At 42.1% G+C, this 10,441-nt stretch overlaps 1 protein-coding gene across 1 annotated transcript; it reads left to right on the top strand.

Annotated features, from left to right (window-relative positions):
• The first annotated feature begins 352 nt into the window (after positions 1 to 352).
• LOC121503815 (protein phosphatase 1 regulatory subunit 29) lies at positions 353 to 6,282 on the top strand. The gene is made up of 2 exons (XM_041778378.1): positions 353 to 777; positions 3,787 to 6,282. The coding sequence occupies exons 1-2, from the start codon at positions 436 to 438 to the stop codon at positions 6,280 to 6,282; spliced, it is 2,838 nt and encodes a 945-aa protein (XP_041634312.1). The 5' UTR covers positions 353 to 435.
• The last annotated feature ends 4,159 nt before the right edge of the window (positions 6,283 to 10,441 follow it).

Genomic DNA, 10,441 nt, shown 5'->3' with positions numbered 1-10,441 from the left:
ACAGGGATTTAGAGACTACTCTCATCTTTGATATCACAGCTCCACACATCAAGCTAACGAAAGCATCCTCTTTGTTTTTTCTCCACTACAGATTCTCCATCCTTCCAAGGATCTGTCTTTTTGCTTCAGTCCATCTAAAGTCAAAGGAGAGACTATGAAGACAAGCTGTGCCCCCTCGCAGTCAAATCCTCTGAGATATGAGATGACATGGGCCCCCTGCTGATCGCCACGATGACCATAAAGCTGTGACTGGCGTTGTGAAGCCTTCGTCCCTTTTTCAGAACCCAACCCGGACCCTTATCCTCTTTGGAAATCCTTCCTAGCTGCTAGTGTTGCTCCCCTTTCTCTTGCAAACACAAAATCCTCTCCTGCCCATTCTCACATTTCTCTCCCTACAAATTAAGCTTCCTCTCTTTATTTCTATCCATCAGCATCATGCCGGGTGCTTCTTCTACTTCCACTTTCTTCTTTCTTTTTCTTCCCTCCCTCCTCTTTCTCTCCCACTTTCCCAGCATGGTTTACGGGGACTGCTGGCTGATTGAAGGGGACAAGGGCTATGTGTGGCTGGCTATCTGCAGTCAGAACCAGCCGCCTTACGAGACCATCCCCCAGCACATTAACAACACGGTCCATGACTTGAGGTTGAATGAGAATAAGCTGAAAGCTGTGCTCTTCAGCTCCATGTATCGCTTCACCAACCTGACTGACCTCAACCTCACCAAGAATGAAATCAGCTACATCGAGGATGGAGCTTTTGCAGGACAAGCCAACCTACAGGTAATGGGGAATAATTCAGGAGTCTTTTGGCTTCAGACACATTTTTAAATGCACTACACCTCAGTGAAGCAGCTTTAAAGCAGCATTTTGAACTATTAATGCTTCCAAACAGATTCTTCTCATCATTGACAACCTCTATTTCAGTTTTTTATTCTTTTTTAAATAATGAAGCACTTTAATGATGTAAAAGAGTGCAAATGTGCAAAAAACTACTGTCATTAGACAGTCAGATCAAAATTCAAAGATTATTTGTCTTGCTTGCCTTTCTTAAATCCTGATTTGACTTTTGACGACCCGGTTCAGACGGCTGTAACTGTCACCAGTGACATTCTTAAAAGAATCTCCTCATGAATCTTTGGTCTGAACAGTTTTTAACTGTGAGTGGAAGAACACGCACTTTGCAGCTTTCTCCTAAGTCTTAGTCATGACTTCAGGTCACACTGGTTAAGCAGCGCAGCACTCATTTAAATATTAATCTTAAAAGTCAGCATCAAACACTGAAAGTCAAACTCAGCATAATATCTGCATATTAAACCACACCATTATAAGTCAGTTGATAAAGGTCTAAAATGTGCAGCCATGTTCACTGACCTGTCCAAGGCATTTGATACTGTCGACCACTCCGGCCTATAAAGATTTCTCTTGGTTTTAATAATTCTGCGTGCAACTTCATCCACAACTATTTATCAAAGAGAACAAAAGCAATAGTTGTGGATAAAGTGAAGTCGCCCTTTCTAGAGGTCAGCAAGGGAGTACTGCAGGGTTCAATCCTTTGGCCATTTCTGTGCATAAATGACATCACTGGGTAAAATACATAGATATACAGGTAGAATTGTAACATTCATCTTTATATAGACAATTCAATTTTATACTCTTTTTAACTTTTTTTTCAGCGCACTCTTGTTCATCTCGAACTGATGCTGAACCCCCCAAAAACAAAACGTCTTAAGTCTGAAAATTGAGCCCATTAATGCTGTGAGGACCACAGCTGAGGATGTCAGCAGGGAGCGCGTCCAACAATATAAATACCTGGGTTAGACTGAGATCTGTCTTTGAAGTCTCACATTTAAAATTTAGCTAGGAATGTTAGGCCTCTGCTTGGTTTTCTTTACAGAAATAAGTCCTGCCTGCCAGTGACGAACAATAAAGATTATCCAGGAAACAATTTCAGCTGTTTTAGACTATGAAGGCACTCTTTATATACATGCAAGTGCTTACTAACTTTAAGCCACTGGATGCTGTATATCACAGTGCTCTTTTTTTATCAGCGCTAATAGATTTCACACTCATCACTGTGAGCCGTATAGCTCTGCAGGCCGTCCATCTTTGGGTCAACGCAGGAAGCAGCACAGCATTTTGTTTCTTTACAGCTCACTCCCTCCTTACCAGTGTTAATTTCCTCGACTAAAACTATGACAAAAAATGCCTGTCGACAGCCTTTTATTCCATGACAAAAACTAGACTAAGACAAACAAAAATAGATCTGTGATGACTAAAAATGACAAAAGTAAGTTTAGTTTTCATCAAGATGACTAAAACTAGACTAAAATGTAATGTAGTTTTCGTCGGACAATCAAAATCTGTGATATTTCTCCACTGTGGGTAAATCTGTCAAAAATCAATGCAGCTGTATCTATTCTGCCTCTCAGCTGTAGAAAGCAGGGACCCCAGGTTTGGCAGAGTGCAGAGAACACACTACCATGATTTGGTACCAGATTTAGGCAAGAAAATAAATTCTTGGACTAAAAGTAAAGATTAAAATGTGAGGACTTTTTATGGACTAACCCTAGACTAAAATGTTTTTGAGTTTTTGTTGACTAAAACTGAAAAGGGTAGAAATGACTAAAATGGGACTAGAACTAAAAACATTTCACGACTTTTTTAAGACTAAAATTAAAAATAGCTGCCAAAATTAACACTGCTCCTTATCGGACTTCTCTCCTGTCTATAAACATCTCAACCTGCAAAACCAAATCTCAAAACTGGATCACTTTAAAAGCACCAAAGTTTAGGACTGAGTGGAGTGGGACCATTTTAGTGTTGCTGCACCTTTATTGTGGAATAATTTTCAAGTGACAACAAAGCTGCTTTTTCCTGTGTCTTACTGTGTTTTTAAAGAGCTAATATCTAAACTACTAAAAAGAAGGAAATTAAAACTGGTCCAAAACACTGAATTAGACATAGGTTTGTAACTATATATGTGTGTTTGTGAGTGGGGGTGTGAACTTTTCTGATTTTTAGTTGTTCTTTTTTTTTTTTTTTTTTTTTACTTGTGTTGCTGCAGGGCATCCCTGGAAAAGAGGCCTCGGTCTCACTGGGTTCTCCTTGTTAAAATAAAGCATGAATAAAGATAAATCAACAAAAATAAAAGTAAACGACCATTGCTTCCCCGCCATCATCATTGCTCTTAATATTTCAGGATTTTTAGTAAACATTTCATTCATCAGAGGTGATCTTAACTCATCACAGAAAGGTCCATATAAAAGACAAAGATTTATTCTCAACATTCACTAGATCACAAAGTTGACACCATCTCTGCTCCTCTGGGATGTTTTTAAATCCGGCCGACTTTAAGAGAGGAAAGGATTCCTGCTCTAAAGAGAACTAACCGTTCCATTAGCTCTAACATCAGAACCATAGTTATGCTTGATTTTAATGTATGTCTGCAAAGATGGTACATTGTTGAACCATTTCTCTTAAAATCTAAATAATAACTTGTAATAGCAGTCCCAATGCATGGTAAAATATTCTGTAGATATATGCAACTCAGCTTAAACAAAAACAGCATGAAGCTCTGTAGCCCATGGCAAATTCTACTTCAAAGAAGACTTTTTAGTGAACCTATGATTGGAACTGTTGATCAAATAATTCCAAAGTCTAATTAGGTCACATTTCCTCCCTGTTGAACCAGGAATTTAACACACGTCACAGAGAGGAGCAAACTGATGAGACAATGAACAGCTGATTTACTTGTACTGTTGTTCTAACGCTTCCTTTGTGTTTCCTCAGGTTCTCCAGCTGGGCTACAACAAGCTGACCAACCTGACTGAGGGCATGATGAGAGGGCTTGGACGAATGCAGTGTCTCTTCCTCCAGCACAACCTTATCGAGGTTATTGCCAGCAATGCATTCTGGGAGTGCCCCAGCCTCAGCAGCATTGACCTGTCATCCAACAAACTCGCCCGTATCGACCCGAATACGTTCACGATTGTCAGTCGGCTGATGGTTTGTGAGCTGGCGGCGAATCCGTTCCACTGTGGCTGTGACCTGTACAGCTTCCTGGTCTGGCTGGAGTCCTTCAACAACATCACGCACACCTACGACCGCCTTCAGTGTGAGACGCCTCGGGAGATGTTCGGCTACCCTTTACTCACCGCTTCTGGTCATTCTGGGCGAAATGCTAAAAATATTTTGTTCCACCATTGCCGGGATGGAGTCATGATTCCAGGGATGACTTCTCTCCCACCGGATCTGGACGGCCCCTCTGGGATTGGGCCTGAGATGTTTGGTGGTGTGGGGCCGTATCACCAGGCCACCACCTCTTCTTCATCTACAGAGAACAGCTACATCCCCAGCATCAAGCTCCATCAAGTCTCTTTATCTTCAGCCTCCCTTCTTGTGCAGATCCCGAGGCCCTACAGCAAAATGTATATCCTCACACAGTACAACTACACATTCGTGTCTGACGTCATGAACCTGAAGAACAAGAAGGAGATGATCACCCTCAACAAGCTTAAACCTCACACCAACTACACCTTCTGTGTCGCATCAATCCGTAACTCTCAGCGCTACAACCACACCTGCATCACGTTCTCTACTCGGGCCTCAAACCAGGATGACACTCTACCCACACCCTCCACCACCACTCACTACATAATGACCATTGTGGGCTGCCTTTTTGGCATGCTTATTGTTCTAGGCTTTGTTTATTATTGTTTACGTAAGAAACGAATGCATGATGAAAAGAAGAAGTCTATCTGTGTCAAGAAAACTATTCTGGAAATGCGTTATGGACCGGAGGTGGCGGCAGCCGTTGCAAATGATCCAGCGGCAGTCCACAAGCTTCAGGAGCAGTCAAGAGAGCACCATCAGTATCAGCACCACCACGGAGGAAAACTCCCCATGTCAACATCCACAAGCTCTGGGATGCTTCACTCTGCCAACACCAGCTCCTCCAGACTTTCCACTATCCCACAGGTGGAAAAGATGGCCACCGCCTTCTCAGAGGCCATGGCCACGACTAAAGGAAATTATATGGATATCAGAACTGGAGGGGCAGGGATGGAGAGGATAGGAGACGGCGGGCATTTAGGGATGAGGGGCTTGGATTTAAGGGACGATAATGGAAGTGATGATATAGGGGATGACTCGGATGATGATGGACATGGCTCTGCATCGGAGATTTCAACCATCGCCATGGAGGTGGACAAGGTTAACCAGATCATTAACAATTGCATAGATGCACTGAAATTGGATGCTGCAGTGGCAGCTTCAGGGGCTTCTACTAACCCAATAGCTTCATCCAATCCCACCTCCCCTCCCCCTACCAGCACCTCCTCCCTTACCCGTGGCCTAATCCCAATGTCCCAAGGGTTGACTGAAACAAGCCAGGTGATTACTCCCAACAAAATACCCCCTCCTCCTCCACTCCCTGCCCTGAACACCCCTCTCTCTGAACGCCCAGGGATCACTGGTGGTGGCTACGTAGTCACTCCCCCCTACCGCCCCCCTCCACCTGCCAATGCTGTGCGTCCTATTCAGAGGCAAATGAGTGCAGATGCTGCTGTGGTTATTGTAAACGCTGTAAAAAAACAATGCAGCACCACCTCTTGTGGCTCCATGGGTAGGGACAGAGATCGTGGAGAAGCGAGGGTATACAGCCTGGATGTTCCTGAGCCACGGAGCCCTGATGCATGTAATCAGCAACAGCAGCAGTACCCAGACCGTGCCAGTCCCGTGGGCTGTGGGGAGCCCCTCGAGAGGCTGCCTTTGGTAGGGAGTGGGAGCTGTGGCGGAGGGGGTGGTGGTGGGTGCGACAGTGGTGGTGTTGGTGCCCTACATCAGGACAACCAGAAGCCTCATCATTACCATCAACAACAACAAATGCAACAGCAAGACGTGCAGCAGGACTACCACTGCTCGGAGCACCGCCACTCCGTCCCAGCTCTCTACTACGAAGGCTCCCACCAAGGCTCCCCAGCCCAGAGGGTGTCCTTCCTTAAACCACTGTCGCGCTCCCGCAGGGATGCAGCATCGTACTCCCAGCTCTCACCTGCCCGCCACCATTCCAGTTACTCTGGCTACTCCTCCAGCCCGGAGTACTCCTCAGAGAGCACTCTGCGGATCTGGGAGCGATTTCGTCCCTACCGGAAAGGCCAGCGGGACGAGTCCTGTTATGTGACGGCCGGAAATGCCCTTAGAAAAAAGGTGCAGTTTGCTAAAGGCGAGGACCTGCATGACATCCTTGATTACTGGAAGGGTGTGTCGGCACAGCAGAAGCTGTGACTAAGGGACTGAGACAAGAACGAGGAAGGAGTTTGGATACTTCTCATTAGAAAGGCCAGGGAGCCTGAGAAGAACGAGGACAAAAATGTTGGACAACATTTTGCCTTTGGATTATTTTTGGCATGCTAGGTGTACAGAATATTGTGCTGGGAGCAAGGACTATGAAACTGTGCCTGGAATATATGAGAGTCATCATGGTGTTTATTTTACACTTCATTGTAGCACCATTTCTGGATAATTCTCTTTTAGTGTTTGTTGGCTTATTTCAAGCACGGGAGGCAGAGTCCGACTGTGTGGTTTTATACTCTTTGAGTGATCATGCTTTGTGATCATACGGACCATCTTTACCAGTGCCATGTTTTCATCTATGGGGAATCACAGGAGGTAAATTCACTTTAAGCTTGTGTAATCCAACTTACTGTTTCATATTTTGTATCGGGTGCTGTATCATTTTGCAGTGTTTACACAGATATTTGTAGATTCTACTGAAGGAATACCATGACTGAATGGTCTCTGCTCGGTTACAAGTGACAACATGCCACTCTGTGAACAGGGTTGTCATCTGCTGGCCCCATCTCCCTTCCACGACATCCTTCATGCAGCTGAGGCATTTGCATTTCAAAAGTGATGATAACACATAAAAAGGGGACACTAGAAATAAACAAATGCATGAAATAAAAACAGTCAAGGGGGCTGTAAGATGCAGCTGCAGAGGGGCGTCATGTAAGAGAGAATAAGGTGGAAATGCAGCCTAAAACCGTGTTAGGATGTTTCCAATTATCACGTATTCCTTTAGGCGATCGTAAGAAGGCTCCTACAGGTTTTAAAAAGTCCTAAGCAGAATTCAGTAATCTAAATTTTGAGCATTTTTGAAAGGAACCTCAAAATAATATTCATTTTAATCCTAAATTGTTCCAAATATCTTATTAGGACCAGCTTTAGTGTTTCCCACAGGAATGTCTCTTGGAAGGGCTTCCTTGCTATTTACATTCTAACCATTTAGAGACAATGAGGTGATTGTTTTCATGACGGCATGCAAGAAAAAAGGACATAAAGAGAGATAAGTCCTCTGTTATGTCCCTGGATTAAATTCATCAATTGCACTTTGATGTCTCATGTTAAAACTGAAGCTTCTTACTCCTAAATTCCACCATATAAGTGTTCAGTCTGTCTCTGCTCCGTCACAGCAGTAGAGCAGATAGGTTTGAGTTTTAGTCAGTGAGAGTGCTTCCATCAGCTCCGCTGCAGTACATCTCTGCTCCATCACAGCTCCAGCAGCCTAGATCCCTCTGTAGCAGATATGGAGGGCTTCTATTTTTGCTGGATCACTCAGCATCAATTCAGCATGGAGAAGATCGAGCAGGGCAGGAAGTTTTGTGGAAACCAAATTGAACTACCTGTTTAAATTTCAGGATAAAATATCCAGTGTTGATGGCAAACAAACACCAGATCATCTTTATTCACTTTACTATACATCAACATAATGTCATATTGGGGCGTAGCTGAGCCCGGTGGCGGTGGCGGGTAAGCTCAAAGCCCGGAAGCCAAATCCGGCCCATGGTACTGTTGTACCCGACCCACAAGATCATATCATATTTCTATTGTATTTGGCCCACTGGTATGAGGTCTGCACATTTACTACAGTATAAACTTGTAAACGTAACCTTTGAAAGGTGAAAAAATAAAGAGTAAAAATAAATAGATTAAAAGTCAGAAATGTGGAAAAGAGATCAATTTGTTTTTATTTCATTTTTTTCAATTTTGAATCTCCTAATCAAATTTATTTTTTGAGTTTTTAGATCATATTTTGACCAATCAAATTTACAATTTTGACTTTTTACATCAAAATTCAACCTTTCAAATTCCCAGCTGTGAATTTAAAGTCATATTTGGACCTTTTACAACTCCTAACTTTGACTTTTAATCCCACATTTTGACCTTTTAGACTCACAATTCAAAATTTTAACTCGTTTTTACCTTTTAAACTCATGATTGTGAATTTTATGTAATATTTCCATTCTTAAAACTCCAAACTTTGACATTAAATGTCATATATCTGCCATTTAAAATCATTATTTTGTCTTTGAATTTTGTGTTTTGACCTTTTGAACTAATAAGTTTGACTTTCATCTTAATAGCTGTGACGTAGCCGCGACCGAGGTGCGCATGCGCAGCTATAGAGGAATAATGCAAACAATGGCGACTGCAGACATGTCAATACACCACTTTTGTCGTTTTTGGAAATAAAAAAACTCACTGCTGTTCTTGTCATCAAGTTCTGATAAAACTGGCGCTTTAGCAGCATCCATGCTAAGCTCTTCCACCATAAATGCACTGGCCTCTTGTTGCTGCTTGCTTGCATCACGACTTCTGTGAGAAACACAGAAACGGGTGTATCCATCTGCTGTGCAAGTTTAGCAAATGATGGTTTATGGTTAAATGTTGACCCTGTTAGGCTCTCAGGTTAGACCTAAATTCAGAATCCGGTTAGAGGGACAAGAGAAAGTGCGTTTATTCATTAATAGGTAACTTACTCATGGTAGAAGCACAAAAATCCAAATGAGAGACAAAGTCCTTCTCCAACTCCTGCAGTTCAGAACAATAGCTCTATGTGTTTTATAGCACCAGTCGTACCTTCCTCTCACAGCCAAGCGTGACTCTGTAATTACCGTGACGGATCAGAGATGGACCCAGTGGAAGTCTGAACTTTCTGTAGCTGATTCTGCTCACACTTTTGGAGACTAACTTTGAGACATGTCATCATAAATGAGCCTCTGCACATGCAAACCAGCTGATGTGAAAACATTGTTGACTCAAACGTCTAAAATGAGGTCATGTGATTTTAGCATCTTTGTGCTGCTTGATTTTTAGCAAAAGAGCAGAAAAACTCAAAAATGCAAAGATAGGTGATGAGGCTGGGTGTAGAAGCAGAGTCTAGATCCACCAAGGTACGATCAATTCTGTGGGAAACACTAAAACTTATCTAAGAAGGCATATTAGTGCTGCTCTGAAAAATACAAAATAGAAAGGATCTGCAGATATTCAACAATAAAATGACATTTGGAGTTAATTTATTTTAAAAAATGAACTAGAAAGTTTAAGAAGTTGTACATTTAAGAGAAAAACTCAAACATTTTCAAGTTCACAAGTTGTACGTTTTGACTTTATAAATTACAAAAATTCAAGTTTTTACAGTCGTAAATTTCCAAGAAACTAAACTCCAAATCAACTTGTTAGATCGGTGTGTCTCCAGGATGTTAGTGTGTTCTTGTCTTCTCAGTAGCCCCAGTTCACGGCATCTTAAAGTTGAGATTTTGATAATAATGTAATATTCTGGGCTAAAATCCCAAGTATTTCATTTTTGCACAGTCCCAGTAGAAAGTATCATTTGATATTCTCTCTGATGCAGTTCTTTTGCAAGGGGAATGACTTCATCTGGACTGAAATCTGCCATGCAAACGGCTAAAAAATCTATAAAATGTCAAAAATGTAAAGTTTTCTTTGAACTTTTTAGACTGAAAAACTGAGATTTTTCTTGTAAATGTTTAACTTTATTATCCCAAGACCTTGAGTTCTTTTCTTGCTGAAAGTATCCGATCTTCTTTATTTTTTATGTTTCAGAGTGGCCCTAATACACCGCCGTACATAGAAAAATATGTCCAATGAGCCTGTGCAACCAAAGGTCATCATGTGATCCATATGTGACAGAGACCAGGAGAAAACCTGAAGTGAGCAGGAGTGTAAATGAGAGAGACAAGAAACGATATAAAAATATTTGATGCAGCCATTTTAATATAAGTATATGTCATTTAAAAGATGTATAAATCTATTTACATCCTCCAAAATGACCGCCGTACATTCCAGATCCTTTCTCTTGACATGAGAGTGATGGAGGCACAGAGGGAAAGGAGACTTCTCGTTACTGCCAACGTGTCTGCTCTGTTCTTGGAGTTCCTACTATTGTGTCTATCAATAACATTATTTGACAACTTGTGACAGGCATGTTCACTTGCACTTTACGCCTCATGAGTTTGTGTGTGGCTGTGTGGTAAACAGTGGTCAGTGTAAGTGGGTGTTGGCATGCCTTGTCAGATTACATTGTATGTGCCCAAACTGACTTAAATGAATAGGTGTCAGTTCCTCTCCAAGTGGCTGGATG

Source organism: Cheilinus undulatus, linkage group 21, assembly GCF_018320785.1.
Source record: "Cheilinus undulatus linkage group 21, ASM1832078v1, whole genome shotgun sequence".
In the NCBI taxonomy this organism is placed as follows: Eukaryota; Metazoa; Chordata; class Actinopteri; order Labriformes; family Labridae; genus Cheilinus; species Cheilinus undulatus.
This window is presented reverse-complemented; position numbering and strand designations above follow the sequence as displayed.

Bases quoted from the DNA above. Each gene is read 5' to 3' on its own strand.
- LOC121503815 (XM_041778378.1), top strand. From the start codon at position 436: ATGCCGGGTGCTTCTTCTACTTCCACTTTCTTCTTTCTTTTTCTTCCC. The intron at 778-3,786 runs GTAATGGGGAAT...GTGTTTCCTCAG, and splicing joins CAGGACAAGCCAACCTACAG to GTTCTCCAGCTGGGCTACAA.